The sequence below is a fragment of the Martes martes genome (assembly GCF_963455335.1).
Source record: "Martes martes genome assembly, chromosome: 17".
In the NCBI taxonomy this organism is placed as follows: Eukaryota; Metazoa; Chordata; class Mammalia; order Carnivora; family Mustelidae; genus Martes; species Martes martes.
In genome coordinates, this window is record NC_137905.1 from 45,253,594 (window position 1) to 45,279,267 (window position 25,674).

A 25,674-nucleotide genomic window follows, 5' to 3' on the forward strand; every position below is an offset into this window, starting at 1 on the left:
CCGAATTATTTTAAAATTCTCCACACTTGATCTTAGCCAAAAAGCCAAAAAGTGATTATTTTTAAATTCTCATTCAAACTTTTCATCCAGAAGGGTTAGATGCAATAAGGGACAAAAGCATTTTCACAGAAAAAGGTTTTTATGGCATCCGTCTGGGTTTGCATCTCAGTTGTAGCATTTTTAATTTGGATCTGACAAGATTTTAGTTCTTTTATCACTGCAATAAGGGATTCTCTAGTGTTTCCTATGCTTTTTTTCAAGAGAAAAACATTTTTATAGAAGTTAATGAGAAAGACACACCATGGGGCGCCTGGGTGGCTCAGTTGGTTAAGCGTCTGCCTTCGGCTCAGGTTATGATCTCAGGGTCCTGGGATCGAGCCCCGCATCGGGCTTCCTGCTCAGCAAGGGGTCTGCTTTTCCCTTTCCCTCTGCCTCCTTCTTCCTGCAGCTCTCTTTGCTGGCACTCTCTCTGTCAAATTAATAAATAAAATCTTAGAAGAGAGAGTGACAGAGAGAAAGACACACCATATCCAGGAATTGGTCAGCATGAAAACCTGAATATTCAACAATTTTCAGAATCATTTAATATAACCCCTACCCCGGGGCGCCTGGGTGGCTCAGTGGGTTAAGCCTCTGCCTTCGGCTCAGGTCATGATCTCAGGGTCCTGGGATCGAGCCCCGCATCGGGCTTCCTGCTCAGCAAGGGGTCTGCTTTTCCCTTTCCCTCTGCCTCCTTCTTCCTGCAGCTCTCTTTGCTGGCACTCTCTCTGTCAAATTAATAAATAAAATCTTAGAAGAGAGAGTGACAGAGAGAAAGACACACCATATCCAGGAATTGGTCAGCATGAAAACCTGAATATTCAACAATTTTCAGAATCATTTAATATAACCCCTACCCCGGGGCGCCTGGGTGGCTCAGTGGGTTAAGCCTCTGCCTTCGGCTCAGGTCATGATCTCAGGGTCCTGGGATCGAGCCCCGCATCGGGCTCTCTGCTCGGCAGGGAGCCTGCTTCCCTCTCTCTCTGCCTGCCTCTCTGCCTACTTGTGATCTCTGTCTGTCAAATAAAAAATATATATATATAAAACCCCTACCCCTTTTGTCCTGATCATTTATCCAGTAAGCAGCCTGGAGAAGATCACCCCTGTTCTAAGAACCGACGGCCTTTAGTAATCAAGCAGCCTTCCCGAGGTGCAGGTATCAGGGGAAAGACAACGGAAGTAGAGTCAGACTCTGAGTCCTTGTTGCAAACTGCCACTAATTGGGAAAACAGAATACAAGGCAACAGCTGTGCGACATCCCCCCAGAGGGATCCAGAGCCCAACGTGTTAGGAGTGCCAAAAGGGGGTCATGGTCCCTGTGATGAGTCCTCCCCCAGCTTGCAGCTCTCGGCAGCAGTCACAAGATAGAACTGCATTAGATGTTAGGATCTACATCAGAAATCGAGAGCTGAGCAGTAGCTTGATTTTAGACAGTTCCATCCGAAAGCAGCCTTTTCCTGTGGGCATTCTTATGTGACCCAGGTGGTCCAGCCAGCGTCCGTGCTGCTCGCAGTTTAGGGTCCCACAGAGGGCTGTTTTACACCTGCCAACGTCCCAGAGTGAATCTCTGTTCACTGAGCACAGTTCGTGCTGAGAATGAAAGTCCCCAGCAGACCGTATCAGGTTTTGGCTTAGAGTCAGGTCTGGGCAATTCGGAGCTGCAAATGACCGAATCCAGAAAAGCCAGAGGCTTCTCTCTTCGGCAGCAGCAAAGCTCTGTGGGAGAACCGGAAGATCTGATTCCAAGTCCAGAGGATGAGAAATGCTTTCCTAAGCCCTTTTTTCCTTATCAGTCTTAGAGCTTAGATGGCCCTGCTCGAAGGTACATAATCCTTCAGGAGAGTGAGAAGCCATGGATGGGAAAAAAATATTTGTAAAAGAAGTTTCTGATCAACAACTGCCACCCAAAATATACACAGAATTCTTCAGACTCAATGAGAAAATGAACAATCTGATTCGAAAATGAACAAGAGAAGATATACAGATGGCAGATAAGTATCTAAGATGCTTGACATCATATGTCATTGGGGAAATGCAAATTCAAGCAACAATGGGCTACTAATACACACCTATTATTATTATTGGTGCAAAAAAGGTGGTTTGATTAAAGCATGGGGACAGGACCCATGAGCAAAAAGGGCTGCCAACTACATACCTATTAGAACAGCCCAAATCCAGAACACTGACAATGCCACGTGCTGACGAGGGTGTGGAGGAACAGGAACTCCCATTCATTGCTGGTGGGAATGCACAACGGGTTCCAGCCACTTTGGAAGGTAGTCTCTGACAAAATTAAACATGCTCTTACCCTACAATCCTGTAATCAAGCCTCTTGGCATTTACCCCAAAGAGTTGAAAACTTCTGTCCACACACAAAAACTTGCACACGGATGTTTATAGCAGCCTTACTCATAACTCCTTTAAACTTGGAAGCAATCAAGGGGTCCTTCAGGAGATGAATGGATAAGTAAACTGTGGTCCATCCAGACCATGAGATATTATGCAGGGTTAAAAAGAAATGAGCTTTCAGGCCAAGGAAAGACATGGGTGAACCAAAAGCGCGTATTTTTTTTTTTTTTAAGATTTTATTTATTGGGGCGCCTGGGTGGCTCAGTGGGTTAAAGCCTCTGCCTTCGGCTCAGGTCATAATCCCAGGGTCCTGGGATCGAGCCCCACATCGGGCTCTCTGCTCCGTGGAGAGCCTGCTTCCTCCTCTCTCTCCCTGCCTGCCTCTCTTGCCTACTTGTAATCTGTCTGTCAAATAAATAAATAAAATCTTTAAAAAAAAAAAAAAAAAAAAGATTTTATTTATTTGTTTGACAGAGTGAGAGATCACAAGTAGGCAGAGAGGCAGGCAGAGAGGGAGAAGGGGAAGCAGGCTCCCTGCTGAGCAGAGAACCCGATGTGGGGCTCGATCCCAGGACCCTGAGATCATGACCTGAGCTGAAGGCAGAGGCCCAACCCACTGAGCCACCCAGGTGCCCTTCAAAACCACGTATTACCAAGTGAAAGAAAACGACCTAAAAAAGGCACAGTGTCTCCCTGGCCAAAAGGTTTTTTCTGTTTTGTTTTGTTTTGTTTTGTTTTTTTAAGATTTTTATTTAATTTATTTATTTGAGAGAGAAAGAGAGTTATCACGAGTGGGGGGTAAGGGTAGAGGGAGAAGCAGACTCCCCAATGCACAGGACTCCATGGTAAGTCCCTGGTATCATGACCTAAGCCTAAGCCAGACGCTTAACTGATTGAGCCACCCAGGTGCCCCAAAAAGGTCTTTTAAGCTCTCAACATGTGGTAATATACAGAAAACCAACCAACACACACACACATGTATATGTGTGTGTGTGTGTGTGTGTGTATTACATGTATACATATACACTGATCACTGGTTTTTTTAATCCTACTTCTTGATGAAATGGCCGTCAAATACAAAGTCATTTTTCAAACTTCCCTTTTCTTTGAGATATAATTGCTGGATAATGTTGTATTATGAATTTCTCCCTTTTTTTTCCCCCTGCCCCTCTCATTATAAGTTTACTCAGATCCCTAGAAGTAAATTCAACACTGGGGCACCGGGCTGGCTCAGTCGGTACAGCACACGACTCTCGATCTTGGGGTGGTGAGTTCAAGTCCCATGTTGGATAGCCTACTTAAAAGGAAAAATAAAGGTAAATTCGGCATCTACAGGGTTAACATGCTGGCTGCTCAGAGATCCCAGCTAGACTAGGTGGGGGTTCTGTGGCCTCCTTGCTGAAGAGATGGGTTTTTTTCTCCCATCTTTTGCCCTCTGGTTTATCTAAAGCTTTGATCCCTCCCGAGAATGGATTTAACCAGCTGTCTTCTCCCTTGGAGGGGAGAGCAAGGTAAACCTTTAAACTTTTCAGTTCAACTAAAGCCCATCTTTGGGGGATGCGGCCCCTTTCTCCTCCCACCTGCAGGAAGGTGCAAGGAAAAACTCCACTACAAACTTGGGTTTATTGTCTTTGACCCCTAAGTTTTGGGGGAATGTTTGTGCCTTTCCCTCTCCTGCCTGGAGGAAAGTAGAAAACACTAAAGGCATCACCAGGCTTAAGGGTTTTCCTCACTGTAGCTGGCACCTGCCCAAGTCAGCCAGGTCCCCAAGGGTTGGACCTGTTGTTTTAATTCCCTAGCTAACTTTTCCCCTGCCAACAGACAGCACCTGGGCTGTTTCAGACCATGGGTAACGGAACTCCGTGGCCACCAGGCACCAGGGTCTCGATCCCTCACCCTTCTCCCTTTACCCCAAATCATGTCGTGGCCATATTTTCCTTCTAGAAGTCCCACTGCTGCCACCACTGTGTGGGTTTGTGTGTGTATAATCCTAGGAGTACCTCATGCTCAGATGTTTGCTGGAAGGACTCATGAAACTCAGTACATTGTTGTACTTGCCCCTGAGATTTTCTACAGGGGTGCGGTTGTACGCACAACTGGGTCATAAGGGACAAAGATACAGACACTGGAGGGTTATGTGCAGGTTCCTTGGGTCCTCCCCCTCCTCGGAGGGGTCCTGCCAAGTGCACTCTTGACCCAGCAACAAAAATGGAGCGGCAAGTGTGTGATGCCCAGGGAAGCTCATCAGAGACTCAGGCAGTTAGTCCTAAAGACACCTTCTTTCTGCCTGGCTCGTACCCAAACTCCAGACCCCCAGAAGACAGCAAGTGTTCAGCACAAACCATACTGTTCACACAAATAGTCTAAGAGCCACGTATCAGTTAGGTAATGGTGGGAACACTTCCAAAATTCGAGTTCCCAGATGCCATCTAAGGGCCAACCTTGCAAATAGGCCATATTTTTTTAAAAGATTTTATTTATTTGACAGACAGAGAAAGACAGTGAGAGAGGGAACACAAGGTGGGGGAGTGAGAGAGGGAGAAGCAGACTTCCCGCTGAGCAGGGAGCCCGACATGGGGCTCGATCCCAGGACCCTAGGATCATGACCCGAGCCGAAGGCAGATGCTTAATGACTGAGCCACCCCGAAACAGGCCTTTTTTGTAGATTTTTAAAATTTACTTGTTAGAGGGAAAGAGAGAGCACAAGCAGGGGGAGTGGCAGGCAGAGGGAGAGGGAGAAGCAGGTTCCCTGCTGAACAGGGAGCACGACATGGGGCTCGATCCCACACCCTGGGATCATGACCTGAGCAGAAGGCAGACGCTTAACTGACAGAGGCACCCAGGCGCCCCAGCAAACAGGCCTTTCTTTCTTTCTCTCTCTCCTTCTTCCCTCCCTCCCTCTTTCCCTTTTCTTTCCTTTTTTCCTTCCTTCCTTCCTTCTTCTTTTTGTTTGTTTCTAAGAGAGAGAGGTGGGACGGGGTGGGGGGAGAGACTCTTCAGCAGGCTCCACGCCCAGCGTGGTGCTCAATCTCATGACCCTGAGGTCATGACCTGAGCCGAAATCAAGAGTCAGATGCTTAACTGACTGAGCCACCCCGGCGCCTTTTCAACAGGCCTTTCTAGGGCTAGCTTAGCCCTTTGGGGGCAGTTATTGAATTGATGTGACCATCGTGATTTGGATGGTTGTATTGTAGTTATGCAGGAGAATGTCCTCAGACATAGAAAATACCCACAAAAGAATTTTGCAGTGATGTTGGAAATGTACTACACGTTTCAGGGGGGAAGAGCTTTGTGCCATACCCACACAGTCTTTGTTACGTTTGAGACTGTTTCAAAATAAAAACATATTAAAAAACAATATGGGAGGGGTGCCTGGGTGGCTCAGTGGGTTAAAGCCTCTGCCTTCGGCTCAGGTCATGATCCCAGGGTCCTGGGATCAAACCCCGCCTCGGGCTCTCCGCTCTGTGGAGAGCCTGCTTTCTCCTCTCTCTCTGCCTGCCTCTCTGCCTACTGTGATCTCTGTCAAATAAATAAGTAAAATCTTTAAAAAAAAAAAAAAAACAACAATATGGGAGAGGGGAGAATCCATGGGGATGTGGGCTAAGGATAGGCCATAAGCTGATAAGATTGGTGCTGGGGAATAAAAACATGGTTAGAATACTCGTCTCTCTGCTTCTCTATGTATTTCAAATTCTCCATAACCAAATAAAACAAGCAAAATCCCTGTCACCAAAGATGCCTTTGAAATGTGGTTCTTTCTGGAAGAGGAGGGAAATTGCACTGGAGGATACTATGTATCTGTCTTCTTCTATCTCTTCTATACACCAATACACACCAGAAAATGAGAAAAGCAAAATACAAAATCACCACAACCAGAGATCCCATTGCACTAACCCTGTAACACTGTAGCTAATATTCTTTTTTTTTTTTTTTTTAATTATTTTAAGTAAGCTCCACACCCAACCTGGGGCTTGAACTCATGACCCTGACATCAAGAGTCACATGCTCTACGGACTGAGCCAGCCAGGTGCCCCTACAGGCAATATTCTTTCTCTTCTGAATATAAATACATACATATCTATATACACACGCATATCCAGAAGGTCACCCAGGATAAAAGTAATCGTATGTACACGTGTGTGTATAAAGTGGTATCACTGTGTGCGTGCACGCATGCGCGCGCGCGCGCACACACACACACACACACACACACACACAATGTAACATATGCCAAAACTGAATTACATGGCTGCCTTTTTTTAAGGCAGTGGTCTGCACCTTTCCCTTCCTGGATGTTTCCCAACTTCCTCATATCCAAATTCCCCCAGTTGACCCCAAAATACTATCTAGAGCTGAACTGCCCAAACCAGTACCCACGAGAGCCCCACATGCTCCATCTGGTCATGACTCTTCTGTCTGTTTCAACCTGTCACAACTCCTTTTTTAAGAACCTGGCAGGGGCACCTGGGTGGCTCAGTGGGTTAAAACCTCTGCCTTCGGCTCAGGTCATGATCTCAGGGTCTTGGGATCGAGCCCCACATCGGGCTCTCTGCTCAGCGGGGAGCCTGCTTTCTCCTCTCTCTCTCTCTGCCTGCCTCTCTGCCTACTTGTGAAGTCTCTGTCTGTCAAATAAAAATGAATAAAATCTTTAAAAAAAAAGAACCTGGCAAAACATGCCACCTCTGGGTATGTCTGGCTGCTTCTCTGCCTGTGTTTCCCTTCTACTGCAAGAAAGAGGCCAAAGGCCTGACCCCTCCAATGAGCAGTTCATCCTAGAATACAGCAAAGGCATCAGCACATTTCCAGGGCATTAGGCTGGCTCCATCAGTAGAGTGTGCAACTCTTGATCTCAGGGTTGTGAGTTCAAGCCCCACATGGGGAGTAAAGATTACTTTAAAAATCTTTAAAAAAAAGAAAAGAAAAGATGACCTAGAACATCTCACTGACCCACCAGCCATGAGTTAGCCATGACCCTGGACTGGCGTGAGGACAGCCTGATCCTGGCTCCCATCTAGAAAGCCACAAATGATGGGGTGCCTGTGTGGCTCAGTCAGTTAAGCACCTGCCTTCAGCTCAGGTCATGATCCCAGGGTGCTGGGATCGGGCTCCATGTCGGGCTCCCTGCTAGGTAAGGAGTCTGTTTCTCTCTCTGTCCTCTTCCCTTTGTTCATGCTGTGTCTCTCATTTCTCTAATAAACAATAAAATCTTAAAAAAAAAAAAAAGAAAGAAAGTAAGTCACTGATGTGGTGTACACACACCCACAGTCTGATCATCTTTGTCTGAACCGATGATTTCCTTAGGGCTTGGGAAAGGATACTGTCCGTACTCTTTATTCTTTCTACTAAAACCCCTTCTATTGGGAGTTTCTTCTGTAGTTCCCCCTCCTCCACTGGGACAATTTGTTGCTTTCTTTTTTTTTTTTTTTTTAAGATTTTATTTATTTATTTGACAGACAGATCACAAGTAAGCAGAGAGGCAGGCAGAGAGAGAAGGGAGGAAGCAGGCTCCCTGCTGAGCAGAGAGCCGGATGTGGGGCCGAAGGCAGAGGCTTTAACCCACTGAGCCACCCAGGCGCCCCCAATTTGTTGCTTTCAAACCAAGTAGTAACCAAGACAGTAAGGTTATATTTCCTATTTCAAAGATCGGAGGCACTTTTGGCAAAATAATAAATTTATTACATATGATTGGCAGATAGTTGTTGCGGATATATTATTCTCTTGATGTTTGCGGAAAATTTCAAAATAAAATATAATATTATACAACATACAATCACAGGGGTCCTTGAGGATCTCCACACGTTTTTTGAGCTGGCTGACTTTCAGCTGCGAGACCTGGTCCCAGCCTTGAAGCTGAGGGAGGTTAAGTTTGCCTCCCAAGGTGGCTGGAATTTTCCCAGCCCTAAGGACGAGAGTCTACTTGAGATCAGTGGCCTTCTCTAAAGAGTCAGATAAAGCCCCCTGACAGCAGAAAGGAGAGGAGACAGGGCAGAGGGGACTGGGGCTGAATCAGAGGGCCTCCGGGGAGAGGACTGCCCTGTAATAGCAGCAGGAAGCTCTGAAGAAAGAACTTCTTTCTAGTAGTTTCTAGAACCTGAAGAGGGGTCCTGGCAGAACCCTCCGGGAGTACCCAGGATGCCAGGGAGGTACACGCCCTTGGTTAATGAGAAGTCCTGGCCAATGGTCCCCAGTTCTGGAAGGCACCACTCAGGTTGTTGTGCAAGGACAGCCCTCCACTAAGACAGCTGGGCCCGGACGACCACACTGGAGTTGGTCACACGGGCTCCATAGTGACCAGCCCAGAACTGTGTGTCCTGGCCCCAGTGTTCAAAAGACACAAAGCGGACGCCCATCTTGATGTTGGAGAACACGTGGGTGACCTGTAGGTAGAAAAGAGCTCAGGCGTGTCATGCCACAGCCTTCTTCTCGAAAGCTGAGCCTGGGGCCTTCTGGCTCAGCGAGATCGCATGGTTGCTCATCCTAATTCCTGTCTCCTTGAGTCTGGGTGGGCGGGTTTTGTTCGTAACCGCCAAGTGACTTGCAAACTAAGTCAGAAAAGGCAATGCAGCTTCTGTTGGTTTCTCTGGAACCTTCCTGGCGGAATCCTGAGCCACTAGTAAGTGGAGTCTGGCTGCCGTGAGGTGGCCATGCCGTGAGGAAATCCAGGCCAGCCCTCACAGAGACCCCACATGGGAGCTCTGGGACTAAATGAAGCCACCAGCTGCTGGATGTACACGTGTACACACACACACACACACACACACACACACCCCACCAGGCCTTCGGCTCCAGCTGTTGTCCAGAAGCAACTACCTGAGAGCCGGGAACCAGAAGCATCCCCGGTGGCATCCTCCTTGTAGAAACCCCAAGAGGTAACAGATAACCTCCCCAGGCCGATCACCGTGTCCCTGCCAGAGACTCACCTGAAGGCGGAGACTCACCTGAAAGCAGACATTGTTGTTCCACTGTTGGATGGGAACAGGCATAGCGGAGAATTTATCCAGCACAGTCTGGTTGGCATCTAGAAGTTGGACAAGGAGTCGGTACATACAGCCACTGTCGTGTCGGGCTCCCCACCTGTGGGAGGAGGGAGGCCTTGAAGGCTGGACGTGCCCACCTCATGTCTTTGGGTGTCTGCCTGCCTCTCCCCCAGAATGGCCTCCCCATGTATGCAAATCCAAAACGAAGTCCTCCGCTCAGCATGACCCGTGTCACCTGGGAGCTCGGCCCCACTGCGGACCCAGTGACTCAGGACCTGCATTAAACGAGGTCCCCAGCTGGTCCACAAGCACACGTGTTCTCGAAGCAGTGACCCAGAGCAGCGCCCTTCAAGGTGCCTCCTCCTGTTACCATTAAGGTGACAATGGAAATTGCTCATTGTTCAAACAGTGGCAAAGGTGTGATTTCCAGTGGGTACGCTGACATTTTAAAATACAACTTTCAGGGGCGCCTGGGTGGCTCAGTGGGTTAAGCCTCTGCCTTCAGCTCGGGTCATGATCCCAGGGTCCTGGGATGGAGCCCCGATTTGGGCTCTCTGCTCAGCGGGGAGCCTGCTCCCTCCTCTCTCTCTGTCGGCTGCTCTGCCTACTTGTGGTCTCTCTCTCTGTCAAATAAATAAATAAAATCTTAAAAAAAAAAAAATACAACTTTCAGGGGCGCCTGGGTGGCTCAGTGGGTTAAGCTTCTGCCTTTGGTTCAGATCATGATCTCAGGGTCTTGGGATTGAGTCCTGCATTGGGCTCTCTGCTCAGAAGGGAGCCTGCTTCCCCCCCTCTTTCTGCCTGCCTCTCTGCCTACTTGTGACTTCTGTGTGTGTCAAATAAATAAAATCTTAAAAAAATAAAATAAAATAAAATAAAACTTTCATAGCAGTCATTGAAAAAGACCACGGGAGGGGCACCAGGCCAGCTCAGTCGGTGGAACAGGTGACTCAATCTTGGGATTGTGAGTTCGAGCCCCAAGTCGGGTGGAGAGATTATTTAAAAAATAAAATCTCTAAAAAATAATTTTAAAAAAGGATCACGGGACTCTAAATATATTTAGTCATGATGGGATACCCAGCAACATAAAAACAGTAACAACATAACTTCCAATGTCCATCAATGGTAAATGGATAAATTACAGTAGATTCACGTAATAGGATAGTATACAGCAAAGAAAGCAAACTTATTGTAGTTATGCACAATTAGGAATCAGTTTACAAACATGCAGTTGAAAGAAGCCAGAAACAAAACACATACTGTGGGACCCTCTCTCTCTCTCTCTCTCAAGTACAAAAACGGATGGAACTTATCTATAGTAACAGAATTCAGGACGGTGGCCCCCCGGGTGGGTAGTGATGGGAAAGCAGCTAGTAAACGGATGTGTTCACTCTGCAATAATTCAGAGCTGCATACCTAAAATATGTACACTTTAAATAAATACGTTAATTAAATATGTAAACTTAAAAAATGTGCAATTCTGATGTACAAAACTTTAACTTTTAAACAAACTTTTAAGGAGTTAAAAGTTTAACTCAAGGGTAATGTGCTATAAAAATACACAAATTCAGGGGCGCCTGGGCAGCTCAGTGGGTTAAAGCCTCTGCCTTCGGCTCAGGTCATGATCCCAGGGTCCTGGGATCCAGCCCCACATCGAGCCCCACTTCGGGCTCTCTGCTCAGCAGGGACCTGCTTCCTCCTCTCTCTGCCTGCCTCTCTGCCTACTTGTGATCTCTGTCTGTCAAATAAATAAATAAAATCTTAAAAAACAAAAAACAAAAAAAATACACAAATTCAGTTTCTTCCTTCAGAGACGTCACATCATTCTACTTCTTAATATTAGATGCCTGCTCTACCTCTCCCACACAATTCTGTCCTCATGTGATAGCGACATATTCTTAATTTCTTCTGACTGGTCAAGACTGTCCCTCCATACTGCGCTCTGCCAACCACATACCAAAATATTCCTATATAAATAGAAATTAAATTTAAATATAAATTTAAATTAAATTAAATTTTTTCCTGTGATCATAAAGATCTAAGTGTTAACATTTTTCCATTGGGATTGAGTTATTACCCAGTAATAGCTCCCAGACTTGGCTGCAGGTTAGAATCATCTGGAATGTTGAAAAGATATTGTATAGCAAAGAATTCATGGTGCCTGGGTGGCTCAGTTGGTTAACTGACTGCCTTTGGTTCAGGTCATGTTCCTGGAGTCCCGGGATCGAGTCCCACATCGGGCTCCCTGCTAGGCAGGGAGTCTGCTTCTCCCGCTGACCTCTCTTCTCATGCTCTCTCTCTCTCTCTCTCTCTCACTCTCAAATAAATAAATAAAATCTTAAAAAAAAAAAAAAGATTGAGATATTCTCTATCTTAAAAAAAAAAAAAGGAATTTAGCCTTGTCCAGAGGTTATGGAAGGTCTTTGCTCTCCGCTTCTGGGAGGTTCTCTCTGGACCCTGGGAATGTTATGGCTGCTGGAAGTTTCTCTGTTCTCCTGGGGACCTTGCATCATGCTGGATAGCCTACCAATGGGATTCCAGTGGGGGCTGGCCACTCCAGAAAGACCCCACAATGTGGCTTAGGCTATGTCAGGTGGTATCAACTGACCAGGAGTCCGAGATTAACCAAGTGATGAAGCCCCAGCAGAAATTCTGGGCAATGAAGCTCAGGTGCGCTTCCCGGGTCGGCGATATTCCGTGTATATTGTCACACCATTGCTGGGGCAGGATTGCATCCTGAGCCCAAGCCAAGTGAACCACAGAAGTTTTGTGCTTCCATGCTGCCCGAGCTCTTCGTCCTGGGCTCATTTTTGATCTGTTACGTTTTCCTTGTAATAAACCATGTTCATGGGGCGCCTGGGTGGCTCAGTGGGTTGAAGCCTCTGCCTTCAGCTTAGGTCATGATCTCAGGGTCCTGGGATCGAGCCCCACATCGGGCTCTCTGCTCAGCAGGGAGCCTGCTTCCCTTCCTCTCTCTCTGCCTGCCTCTCTGCCTACTTGTGATCTCTGTCTGTCAAATAAGTAAATAAAATCTTAAAAAAAAAATCCCATATTATAAAACAAAACAAAACAAATCCGTATTCATGTGATAGTCCAGTGAGTTCTAGGAGTCTTTCCAGTGAATTACAGAAGGTGAGGGTGGTTTTTCTGAATTCCCCAAATTTGCAGCTGGTGTCAAAGGGAGGATGGTCTTGGGCACTGTGCCCTCTCACTTTGCAGTGAGATACTGAGACCCGGCTCTCTCCCACAGGTGCTCTGATTTAACTGGGATGGGGCGTGACCTGGGCATTGGGAGTTTTAAATGTTCCTGTATAATGTGCAGCCACATTTGGGAACCACTGATTGTTACAATCAAAGGGCACACCACTGGCCAAAACAGCACAAGTATGTTACAGTAGTTTGATAACTGATGATTAAATTAAAAGCAATTTTATTATAAAACACATGGTCTAATGAGACGGATTTGCAGAGGGTGGGTAAGTTAGGGGGTCTTTAGTTAAAAGTGAATCTGGGGACACCTGGGTGGCTCAGTTGGGTAAGCATCCAACTCTTGATTTTGGCCAGGACATGATCCCAGGGTTGTGGGATTAAGCCCTATGTTCCACTCTGTGCTCAGCTGGGAGTCTGCTTGGGATTCTCTCTCTCCCCCTCTATCTGTCTCTCCTTCCTGCCCCCAGCCTCTCCCAAATAAATAAATAAATCTTAAAAAAAAAAAAAAGTGAACTTGGGGGCATCTGCCTGGCTCAGTCAGTAGAACATGCGACTCTTAATCTCAGGGTCATGAGTTCAGGCCCCATGTCGGGCATGGAGCCTACTTAAAAACAAAACAAAAAATCAAAGTGTAAGTGAATTTGGTAGGGCTGCAGTTTCAAGCAGTTACTTTGCCTAACTCTCCGGTAGTCTTTACATCGGCGGGTGGGGGGCACACACCATAGTGAGGGGCTTGTTTTTTCTGTAAGACTGGGGACTCTGAGAGCGGGACTGGACAAGGACAAATCATATTCATCTCACCAGAGACGTGATGTGTAGCTGATAATTTTAGAACCAGGGAACACAGCTGCAGAAGATCCGACATTGCCTCCCTTGAAATGATCTGGGTCATGTATCCCGTGGAAAGTCTTTGCGTACACATAACCCTCGTTTCAAGACCATCACTACAGAGCATATGCTCCGCAGAGGAGTCTGAGCCTAATTTCAGGTCTCACCAATTCCTTACTGTGCCATCAGAGCTAATCTCCTCCCCCTTTCTGAACCCCTCCACTGCTGGAAATCTGACACCTTGAAATGCACATTCTCAGAGGATGGAGGCTCAAAAAACAAAACAAAGAAACAAAAACCCGAAAAAACCCAACTAAAATAGTTCACCCTTATGAAGCGCTGGCTATGTGCTTGACATGTAAACCTATCTTGTAAAGATAGGGAAACTGAGGCACACTGAGATTTGCCCAAAGCCACAAAGCTGCAGAGCCAGGGACTTGGCAAGTCTGGCTCCAGAATGTCAATTTAGCTAACTACCCTACTCTGCGTCCTCCTAAAGCAAGGAGCATGTCATTCACAGACAAGACCGAGCTGGGCCAAGTTCTCTGTAAATGGATCCAGTCAGGCATCTTGCAATCCAGCTCCATTTGGGGGTGAAAAGAGGGGTTCAATGGTTAAGTCATTCACCTCCCTGAGCTTCATCTCTTTATCTGTAAGGGGCTGTTAGAGGCGGCCCCGGTGAAGTCACCCACATAACAGTCACAGTGCTGAGCAAAGGGCTGTTTCTGTCATCATACTCACCAGTCAGAGACACAAATCTCAATCTTGCCACTATCTAGCAGCTCTGGCCACAAACCCTCCTCCTCCAGGTCCAACACTTGCTTTTTGCGACACCAGCTAGGAAAGAGGGAGTAAGATCAATGAGAACAGGCAGGTCTTCCTCACAACGGGCCTGGCCCTTGAGGGGTAGGGGCATTCACCTGAAGGAAGACACGAAGCAGGTCTGCGAGGGGGCCCCGGGCACCGTGGACCTGTTGACCTCCACCACCCAGCCGTCCCCACCGTGCTGCACCATCCATTTCCGAAGGCCTTCTGTTAAATACGAGAGGCTTGCGCCCAAGTTCCTCGCCCGCCCACCCGCCGGCGGCCACCACCTCCCACCTACTCCGACGAAGCCCCGCCCCCGGCCCCGCCCCTCCCCGGCCGGCCAGACCCCCAGCCCCGCGCTTCCCCACCCTGGCCGCAGGGGTTGCGGATGAGGTTTCGACCGATCGGGCGGCGCTCGCAGAAGCGGCCCAGGAGGCAGGGCCTGCCGTCGCGGGCAGGGGGCAGGCAGCTGCGGGCGAGCGGCAGCAGGGCGCCGTGGTCCCGGGCCAGGATGAGCAGCCACAGGGCCTGGCCGTCCACCAGGGCGCGCCAGCCCCGGCACACTCGGCGGCAGCATCCCAGCAGCGTGCGCGGAGGCACGTGGCTCAGCACCACCAGGAGCAGCTCCGGTGGCAGTTGGCTCAGGTCCAGCGCCTCCTCGGGTTCGGGCTCCGGCGCGGGGACCCGGGCGGGCCGGCCCCGGGATGCCGAGGCGCCCATGGTCCCCCGCCCAGCCCGCGCCAGGCCCGGCGGTGACTGCGGGAGAGTAAGGTCAAGGAGGCAAAGGCCCGCAGCATCCGCGGCGCGCGCGCAGCTGCCGCCGGCCCCGCCCCGGCCCCGCCACGCCCCGGCTCCGGCCCCCGGGCCCAAATCCCCAGCCTCCCAACCCGTCCTTCCCCGCGGCGGATCCAGCCATCCGGGTGCACCCGGTGCTGCGCGCTCCCGCCGGGGCGGCCCAGCCCCGCAGTCCTACTTTGGATCAGAGCCAGGGCTCCTCGCCCGCAGACGCTCTCCTGTCCCCCGGCGTACCCCTCCCCTCCTCCATCGCCAGCCCCTCCCTTTTTAACAGCCCGCATTCCCACCCCCCACCCCATCCTCTGGTCGGCGAGTGTCCGCGCTCTCATCCCTCTGGTTGCCCAGCGGCCCCCCGCCCCGCCCCGCCCCCAGTCAGCCGTCCTGCCCCATCCCTGTACTCGCCAGACCCGTTCCTTCCCCGGTAGTCCCGGGGGAGGGGGGGGGGGACTATCAAACCGGGTCTGACGGCGCAGACCGGCAGGGGCGGGGCCGCCGGGATCCAGGATTTGTCTACACCCGGCCGCGAGACGCCTGGCGAGGAACAACTGCCGTTATTTTGGTCAGGCATCTGGGCGGGAGGCCTCGTATCGCTTAGACTGCGGTTATTTTGGTCAGGCATCCGGGCGGGAGGCCTCAGACCCGTCCAGTCCTTCAAAAATCCCCATCACCTTTATGGTGGGGCAACATTAACCCCATTTCACAGAGAAAACAGGTGGAGTGGGCGCCAAACGCGTACCTATTTTACTCCAAAAACAAATTCTCTAACCAGAAATAACACCGATCTCCGTTTACAGAGCTTCCTCCTACCGGTCAGGATGGCAAACCACTGAGGCGGGTACCGCTATGTGCCCCCTTCACAGATGAGAAAACTGAGGCCGGCAGAGGCCAAGTGACTGCCCAGGGTCACACAGCTAGTAGGTGACAGAGCTGGGATTTGAACCCAGCCTGGCTGCCTCTATACTAACTGTATCCAGTGAAAACAAAATGTAAGCCACACATGTAATTATAAATATCAGCAAATAAAACCAGACGTGGATCCTGGTCGGTGCGGAACTTAGATGATGAACAGAAGACATAATAAGCAAATGACAGCGTGTTGGGGAAATAATTAAAAATAAAAATCTCCTGCCAGCCCCAGGAAAACCTCTCCATAAACAGGAAAGAAGGGAGCAGTTTTATAATTAAAGCGTTAAACCAGAGGACAATGGGTATGGGCCTGATGAACACGAGACATGACATGTAAATTACATAGTGTTAGAAGGTAATTAAGCTGTGGAGGAAGAGACTAAAGGGGAATAGGGCACAAGCGATCTGGGTGGGAGACCTTAACTGTGAAAGAGTGGCTATTACAGTGGCCTATTTTTTCAACACATAGGTTTTCAATGTACTCTGGACGTTTCAAACCTGTCCAAAAGTGGAACGGTGTGAGGAGTACCCGGCTCCGTGACTACCTCCTGGCCAGTCGGGTTTCATCCCCGCTCCTACCCACGTGCTCCCCACGGAAAACTGGAAGCAAATCTTAAGACATTACCCCCTTCCCTCCATAATGAAAATTATTTTTTCACGTAATAGGTCAGCTGTGGGAATCTTTTTGATAATGAGGTTAGGAAAGTTGGTTATGACCCAAGTATATGTGTTCAAAAAAGGTTTTTTTAACCTTTTAAAAATTAATTTGGTAGACAGAGATCACGAGTAGGCAGAGAGGCAGGCAGAGGGGGGGGGGGAAGCAGGCTCCCCGCCAAGCAGAGAGCCTATGCCAGGCTCCATCCCAGGACTCTGGGATCATGACCTGAGCCAAAGGCAGAGGCTTACCCCACTGAGCCACCCAGGCGCCCCAAAAAAGTTTTTTTTTAAAGGTTAAAAAATAGTTTAAGAACTTAAAGTAGGAGAAGAAGGCAACACTGACAAGTCAGATTGTTTTCCGTTTCTCAATTCTTCTCAGAGGCGATCTCTGTGAACTCTTGGAATGAGAGCCCAAGCTGTACCTGAGAAAAAGAAAAACAGACGGGGCGCATGGCTGGCTGGGTCGGTGAAGCACGAGACTCTTGACCTCCGGTTTGTGAGTTTGAGTCCCACCTTGCGTGTAGAGATTACTTAAAAATAAAATCTTTAAAAAAATAAAATAAAAATAAAATCTTAAAAAGACAAACAAAGGGGGGCGGCTGGGTGGCTCAGTTGATTAAGCATCTATTTGCCTTAGGCTTGAGTCATGATCCCAGGGTCCTGTGATCTTGATCATGATTGTGACTGAGCCCCTGAAGGGAGTCTGCCTCTCTCTGCCCCTCCCTCCTGCTCTGCTCTCTCTCTCTCTCTCTCAAATAAATAAAATCATTAAAACAAACAAACAAACAAACAAACAAATATAAGCGGTTCAAGAAGTGCCTGTTCGCTGATGAACAGAATAATGGCTCCAAGGAGTGGGATGGTGAACCGAGCCCCCCAGGGTCCCTTTGGGAAAGTTATGGGGGCATTTTGCTGCCGTGGGAATGGGAGGGAGCCAGCACAAGACAATGCCACTCAGCAGAGAACTGTCCTGGATTCCTTCCTTCTCATAATTGGTGTCCTATGAATTCTGATGTAGGAGGAGGAAAGCCTGTTGATCTGAGCCTGGAACACAGTTCCGTTCTGCATATCGATGTAAAGTGGGTTAACACGGAATTGTCCAGGGGATGCTGATACTGGGTCAGAAGACTGCGCTTGGCTTGGTGGGGACTTGACTGACTGGTTATTCTGATTCACAAAACCAGAAAATCTCTTCATCGAGGCAGGGCCAGCTGTGGGTTTGATGGGGCGCTCCAGGGACCCCACAGGGAGAGAGGAATATCCTGGGGCTACATCAAACTCCCCAGGGAGATTTAAAAAAAAAATGCAGATACTGAATCATCAGGTCTGTCGGTATAACAAGTTCACAGGGGATTTTGAAAATTAAGTCTCTCCTTTTATCTCACCTTTATGTTATAGTAGGGTTATTTTATGAACATTTTAAGAATTATCTGTGGAGGGATGCCTGGGTGGCTCAGTTGGTTAAGCCGCTGCCTTCGGCTCAGGTCATCATCCCAGCAACCTGGGATCGAGTCCCACATCAGGCTCCTTGCTCGGCAGGGAGCCTGCTTCTCCCTCTGCCTGCTACTCTGTCTGCCTGTGCTCGCTCGCTCGCTCTCTCTGACAAATAAGTAAAATCTTAAAAAAAAAAAAGAATTATCTGTGGAGGTTGGTTTCATTAGTTAAGTATTTCATTTCAAAAGCATAAAGGCGACTTGAGAAATTATTTGCCATAAATCATGGAGTTGGCAGGGCACCTGGATGGCACAATGGGTTAAGCCTCTGCCTTCGGCTCGGCTCCGGTCATGATCTCAGGATCCTGGGCTCACCGCTCAGTGGGGAGCCTGCTTCCCCGTCTCTCCCTGCCTGCTGCTCTGCCTACTTGTGATCTCTCTCTCTGTCGAATAAATAAATAAAATCTTTTAAAAAAAAGAAAAAAGAAAAAAGAAAAGCAACTCGCTTTAAAAAAAAAAATCAGTGAGTTGGCTCTGATGGGGATAGGGTGGGAAGGGCTCCCCTGTGTGTGTGTGTGTGTGTGTGTGTGTGGTGGGGGATACTGGTGCTTCTCTCCACTGGAGGTGTGTTTGGGAGGCTGGGGGGACAACTGTCCAGCCAGTTTACAGAGGTAGAAACTCTGGAACATTGAGGTCTTGGGAGGTAGGCTGTGCGATTAATTCCAAGGGCACCTAAAGGTCACCAGCTTGGTTTCCATGCCCCCGCCTCTCCTGTCCAGAGGCCACTGGGTGTATTTTGATTCCAGGAAAAGAAACTTGACAGCAAATAGGCCCTTTGTATGGAGGGAAGGTCGCAGGGAGCAGGTAACTAGTAAACCTTGCTCTCAGACAGTTGGGGAGGCATCTAGACAGAGGCCAACTCCCAGAGGCGGTTGGGAATAAAATCCAGTCCTTTCTTAAGTGTGATTCAGCCCTCCCTGGAATGTCTATTTTCCCTAGGACAGGGGAGAAGCCGGGGTGTCAGTGTAAAACCCTCCAGGCTCTCCCCGCAACCCAGCATTCTTGGGGGTCAACCGCTCATCCACAAATGAACAAAAGAGCCACAGAACCTCTGCCCACAAGAAGTAATTCCCCCAACTGATATAATCAAGACCTTAAGAAAAGTTGGATATAATCAAGACCTTAAGAAAAGTTGGACCAGGGCCAGTTTTCAAAGTTAAACACACCAACAAAATAAGAGGCTTTAACGAATCAAAAGACACACCTAGCAGCCTGTGACAAAAATAGGGTCAGGCAAGCCAGGGGGGTGTGTGTGTGTGTGTGTGTGTGTGTGTGTGTGTGCTCGCATGCGTTTACCTAAAGGGAGAGCAGTGGGTTGGGAGGGTCTGAAGGGGGTGGGGAGGGCGAGGAATCCGCCCCTTGCCCTGTCTGCAGCCCAGGGTATTGTGGTTTTGCTAAAAAGGGGAGGGAGGGGAAGAGAACCTTATCTTTTAGAGATACACCCTGCGAGTATTTTTGGAGGTGATGCTAGGATGTCCGGAGTGCTTTAAATAATCCAGTGGGGTCGCCTGGCTGACTCAGTCCGTAGTGTTTGCGACCCTTGGTCTCAGGGTTGTGAGTTCGAGCCCCATGTTGGGTGTAGAGATTACTGAAAAAAAAAATCTTAAAAAAAATGAAATAAGATAATTCAGTTGGGAGGGGGGCTGGGTGGGAGTATAGATTTAAAAAAAGATGGACCACAAATTGCACCAAAAATAAGTTAAATCCAGTAACACCCACTAGAATGATGAAAACACAACAAACTCAAGAAGGAAAACCAGTGTGGGAATGTGGAGCGATGAATCAGAACCCTGTCCACGGCCTGTGGAGACGGGGGCTACCATGTCAGAAAATTGTTTGATAGTACCTCCTAGAACAGAATGTGTACCAGTCACAGAAAGACAAAAACTGTAGGATTCTGCTCTTAATGAGGTACCTAGTACCTAGTAGAATGGTGAGCGCTGGGGGTCAGGGGCTGGAGGGAATGGGGAGTTATTAATGGGTACAGAGTTTCAGCCTTACAAGAGGGAAAGAGTTCTGGAGGTTAGTTGCACAACAATGTAAATGCACTTGACATCAAAGAACTGTATACTGGAAACGGGATAGATGGTAAATTTCACGGGCACCGGGGGGGGCTCAGTCCGTTAAGCACCTGCCTTCAGTTCAGGTCATGATCTTGGGGTCCTGGGATCAAGCCCCGCATCGGGCTCCCTGTTCAGTGGGGAGCCTGCTTCTCCCTCTGTCCCCTGCTCCTGCTCTCTCTCTCGCTTTTCAAGTTCTCTTTCTCAAATAAAATAAATAAACATTTTTAAAAGATGGCAAATTTGACATTTTACAGAGTTTTTAGACTTTTAGAGTTTTTTACTTTTAAAAATATTTTTGAGGGGCGCCTGGGTGGCTCAGTGGGTTAAAGCCTCTGCCTTCGGCTCGGGTCATGATCTCAGGGTCCTGGGATCGAGCCCCGCATGGGGCTCTCTGCTCGTTGGGGAGCCTGCTTCTCCTCTCTCTCTTTCTCTCTCTGCCTACTTGTGATCTCTGTCTGTCAAATAAATAAATAATTTTTTTAAATCTTTAAAAAAATATTTTTTACATTTAAAAATATTAAGATTCCATTTACAAAAGCAATGAAAACCTCAAGGTGGCACCAAATGAATCCAACAAAAGAAACACAATGCTTTGTGCAGAAGTATATAAAACTTTATTAAAGGGCGTTAAGTATAAGTTAACTAACGACACACAAAAGAACAAAGATTCTACACATTGCCTCATGGACAAATCCAAAAGCACGTCCTCGGGGTACACATGACCTTAGAGGCTGGTGAGCACAATCTACCATACATAGAACTTATAATTACATAAAACGATGCTATATGTATAATCCTTGTGACAGACATGTAGAAGGAGATGTGATCGGGAGAGTGGGGTTGGGATTGGAGGAGGGGGAAGATACACAGAGGAGTATTTGGGTTATCAAAGCTAGCACTTGAAACCTGCCAGTATTGGCTTCAGAATCCCTCTAGGCTCTATGCCAAGTTCACGGATTCATGGCACCTGCCTCCACCTGAGCCCGGAGCACCAGCCCCTTGCTGAGCCTGACTCCTTTATCCAGTACCCGCCCTGACCAGATGCCCCCACACAGCAGGTAGGATGTTGGCTCAGGCAAGTTCAAATGTCATCCCAAGGTAATCCTGGTAGCCTCTGACCTCCCCATCCATACACCAGAGATAGAATACCCACAAGAAAACCACCTCTCCAGACCCATGGCATCCATGCTAACACCAATTCCCTCCACCAGATCTGGAAGCAGACAGACCCAGCACTGCTTCTCCTGAGCTAGGCAAGTCATCTCTCTCTGTCAGAAGTAAAAGCAATAGCCCACATTTAATTCAGGGAGAGACCAAGCTTCCATCTCTGACATATACTCCTCTGTCCCATGCGGAACTAGTTAAAATGAACTGTGAACCGGTGAGGAAATGCCACAGTTAATTCACAAATTCTACAAGCATTTATTGAGCACTGACTGTTTTCCTGGCTAGGTGCTGGGGAACACAGGAGCAAATGCAACAGGCAGAGCATTTACCCTCTTGGAGCTGAAAGCAAATAAGTAAAGATGTAAATAAGTGAAGAATATAGAAGGGCGGTAAGTACTATGGGAAAAGAAAAAAAGGAGGAGGGGTATAGAAAGGACAGAGAATGAGGTTGAAGTTTCAGGCAGGGCTCTCACAGAGAGGTTGACCCTTGAACTGAGATGTGAAGGGGATAAGGGATTAGATCATATTCGTATCTGGGGGAAGGAGTACTCCTGGAAGGGAGAACGGCAAGTGCAAAGGCCCTGTGGCAGGACCAAGGAATAATAAGAAGGCATATGTGGCTCGAGTCCAGGCAGGAAAGGAGAGAGTGGTTGAAAAACGCCCCCAGAGAGGTGATGGGGCAGACTTTGGGGGTTTTGTCTTTTCCCCTGGTAAGATGGAGACACAGAGAGCTCTGAGCAGGGGAGATGTGACCTGACTTAGGTGTTCACAGGTGCCCTCTGCTGCTTGTGGGAACAAGAGGCTATAGGTGGCATGGGAGGCAGGATGGTGCCATGATAAAAGTGTCAGGAGAGGCGATTAGACTGGACTGGGGCCCAGGCATGGGAGCAGGGAGAAGCGGATGCTTCTGGATAGCTCTGGAAATGGAATGGACAGGATTTGCCTGAGAATGGGTGTGGGGCACGAGGGCCACACCGAGGATGCGTGGGTCCCCAGGCAAGCATGTGTTTGTGGAATCCCTGTCTACAGAAATGATAAAAAAATGTGGTCACTGAATTCACGGCCCCAAGTGAGGTGTGGCGAGGTACCACCCAAGACTTAGAATAATGGGGGCGCCTGGGTGGCTCAGTGGGTTAAAGCCTCTGCCTTCGGCTCAGGTCATGGTCTCAAGGTCCTGGGATCCAGCCCCACATCAGGCTCTCTGCTCAGCAGGGAGCCTGCTTCCCTTCCTCTCTCTCTGCCTGCCTCTCTGCCTACTTGTGATCTCTGTCAAATAAATAAATAAAATCTTAAAAAAAAAAACAACTTGGAATAATGGGCACAGAAGTACTCGTGCATCTTCGTACTGCTCAGCCCGTGCCCGTGAGGTTCTTCTGAGGGTCCAAGTTCCGTCCCTTGATGCTCTTCAAGGCCACATGTGTCATTGCTGGATAATCTAATAGCCTTCATCACGCAAGAGAGGGCGCAATCTTCTATTACTCACTCTTCTCGTCTCTGCTCATCTCTAATGCCATTTGCTTAACTCCGGTGACACTCTGGCTCATGACATTGCTTCATCCTTTGTGCCGCCGTGAACACCTGCTTCCGGTCCCTCTCGCAAAGGTTTTACTGGTTGACGCAGACCCCAAAGGCAATGCCTACCTGGCCAATGCAGGGAAATGCAAGTGAGAGTTTTTCTGGCCCTACCAAACGATCCTGTTTGGAATTTCACAGTGGGAATGTAGAACGCACCTTTGCACCTGGTCTTCCTTAGGGTCTTTAGGCCATAATGCCTGTTAACCTTGACCGTGCCTTCCGCATACCATGACCGGTGAGGATAAGCAAAACACAAAGGGGGAACCCAGGTCCGCCGTACACCGCTTAATACGATGGGGGAGCATCTCGTTGCCCATCGCCTGGAAGGGCCCAGTCTGTGGCGGGCTTGGGGTCTGGATAGCCCTGCCGATTATGGAAAAGACCCTGGCCTTTGAAAGCCTCATGTCTTTTGGGGGGGCAGCAGGAGGTACAGGCCATGAAAAACAGTTTCTGTGGTAGAAGCAAAAAGATCTTCATAGATAACAGAGAAAGGAGAGAAGTCCTCTCTGAAGGGATAGAGCCTTATTGTAAATCCAAATTTACTAAATCAATCCTTCCACAAAATACGATTTACTCAATATTTACTAAACATAATTCCCAGACAATAGCCTGCTGTCCAGGAGCAAGAATTCCTGGCCCCTTAAAGGTTATTTTCTGGCTGGACTAAGAAGCAAACTGACACGAGAGAGACTCGCAGGACAAAATCAAATTTAATAGGCGCAAGAATGGGGATCCACATAGACGTGGAAATTCCAAAGACACTCAGGCAAAATGAGGTCCGTGTGTCCTTCTGAAGTAAGGAGCAGGGGGTAGGGGTCTGCGCTTCAGAGGAAAACAATGTACTTCATGGGTTTGATAATTAGAAGTTTGCCTGACCCTACAGATGGGTCCCTTAGATGAAATTTGTCTCTGTTAATAACCATTATTCTGGGAAAGGCCCCTGATTGGGATTCTTCCATGTGGTTAAAGCAGGGGCCAAAGTTTCTCTTGAGCTCACCGGGTCGCAAGGCCTTCAGCTCAAAATAATCCACAGGTCAAAAGGGGACCACATTCTGGGGGACCTGTCCTGAACCCCTTCACTGTTTAGACCAGAATACAAACCGAGTATTAAATAATCTGTATCGTCCGTTAATATACTAGAGCAGCTCCTAGAACTCAGCGAAACACTTAGACCTCCCGGTTACTTAAAGGAGACGATATAGGATACGGATGAAGAACCAGATGGAGATACATAGAGGGGTGGGCGTCTCAGAAGGTCCCGAGCGCAAACACTTCTATCCCCGTGGAACCGGGTTGCACTCTGTAGCACTTTCCCCCAAATCCTCTAAGTTACGACAGCAGTGCTGTCTGAGTGGGTACCCCAACTTCAGGCCGGGACCCACTTAGAGCCCATGGAGACAATCCAGGACAATCTCCCCATCACAAGACCCATCACATCTGCAGAAGACACTCCTTCCACATGTAGGGGAGGAAAGATGTTTCCCTTTATCCTCCTGATTCCTTGGCTTAGACTTTGTAATAAAAGACAGATTAACAAGAGGAAAACAAGTTTACTTGAGATAGGGAAACTGAAGGGGTTCCATGAAAATTTGCTGTTTGCCCCTTTTCCTGCTTCGGTTCTTGCTGACCTGCACACCCCACCCCCATGCCTTTTAAAGAGTTTTTTTTTTTTTTTTTAATTTATTTGACAGAGAGATCACAAGTAGGCAGAGAGGCAGGCAGAGAGAGAGGGGGAATCAGGCTCCCCGCTGAGCAGAGAACCCGATGCGGGGCTCGATCCCGGGACCCTGGGACCATGACCTGAGCCGAAGGCAGAGGCTTTAACCCACTGAGCCACCCAGGCGCCCCACCCCCATGCCTTTTAGTACAAATAACGTATGTCCCCCTTGCAAGCATCAAGGAGTTATTGGTATCTTTGGAGGCTTCTGGCACAATAGGTAATATCTAAGGAATGACCTGGTGACAATGACCAGGCAAGGCCATCATGCGCACATTCCAGACAACTGGCACCAGACATGTCAATGCCAGAGTGACTTGCAGAGGACCCCTGGACCCTTGTCATGTTCGGATTTCTGGCTGATTCCTAGATGCCCGAGAGACCATCTGGTCTCCTCTTCCTTCCCGAGCATCTGAGATGCCCCATCTGTATCTGCCCTCTCTCTAGATCTTCAGTAAACTCTGCTCTCGAGTCCTCTGGGCTCGCGTTTGGTTTCTATCCTGTGCAAAGTCAAGGGCCTTCTTGGCTGGGCCTGCGAGAAACCCCCCCAACCCGGGTCCTCAGACCCGGCCTGCCTGCGTCATATTCACATGCGTACCACAGATATACATGGGAAATACCCAGGGAAACCGAGTAACTCCTTCAGATGAAGCCACCACCTTAAATACAAAAAAGACAAAAGGACCTTGTGGGTGTGTGTGGGGGGAGGCCAGTTATGGGAGGTTACCAGACAAAGCGGGGTAAACAAAGGTAAGGTTGTGTGTAAACTGCAGTGGGTGCTTTCTCCAGTGATAAGATGCTCTTGTGACCCACGGTCGTCTTTCCCTTCCTGGGACAGGGAGACACTCTTACTCATAGAGATTTCCTTTATTTATTTATTTATTTAGATTTATTTATTCATTTTTGAGAGAGCAAGGGAGCGAGTAGAGGAGGGGGAGAGGGAGAGAGAGAAGCTCAAGCAGACTCCCCACTAAGCCCAGAGCTTAGTGACTCAGAGCTTCATCTATAAAGACCCCGAGATCATGACCTGAGCCGAAAGCTAGAGTCTGATGCTTAACCGGACTGGGCCACCCAGGTGCCCCTAGAGATAT

At 48.6% G+C, this 25,674-nt stretch overlaps 1 protein-coding gene across 2 annotated transcripts; it reads right to left on the reverse strand.

Annotated features, from left to right (window-relative positions):
• Positions 1 to 124: 124 nt before the first annotated feature.
• On the reverse strand, positions 125 to 15,032 carry FBXO27 (F-box protein 27; the record flags this gene model as incomplete). 2 transcript variants are annotated; one of them, XM_080829148.1, is made up of 5 exons in its annotated part: positions 125 to 469; positions 9,327 to 9,462; positions 14,145 to 14,240; positions 14,324 to 14,435; positions 14,579 to 15,032. In XM_080829148.1, the coding sequence occupies 5 exons, from the start codon at positions 14,928 to 14,930 to the stop codon at positions 347 to 349; spliced, it is 819 nt and encodes a 272-aa protein (XP_080685274.1). In that variant the 3' UTR covers positions 125 to 346. The 2 variants fall into 2 exon arrangements, with proteins under 2 accessions (XP_080685274.1, XP_080685275.1); XM_080829149.1 differs by lacking the exon at positions 125 to 469 and adding an exon at positions 8,046 to 8,765 and having other exon boundaries at positions 14,579 to 14,930.
• Between the last annotated feature and the right edge of the window lie 10,642 nt (positions 15,033 to 25,674).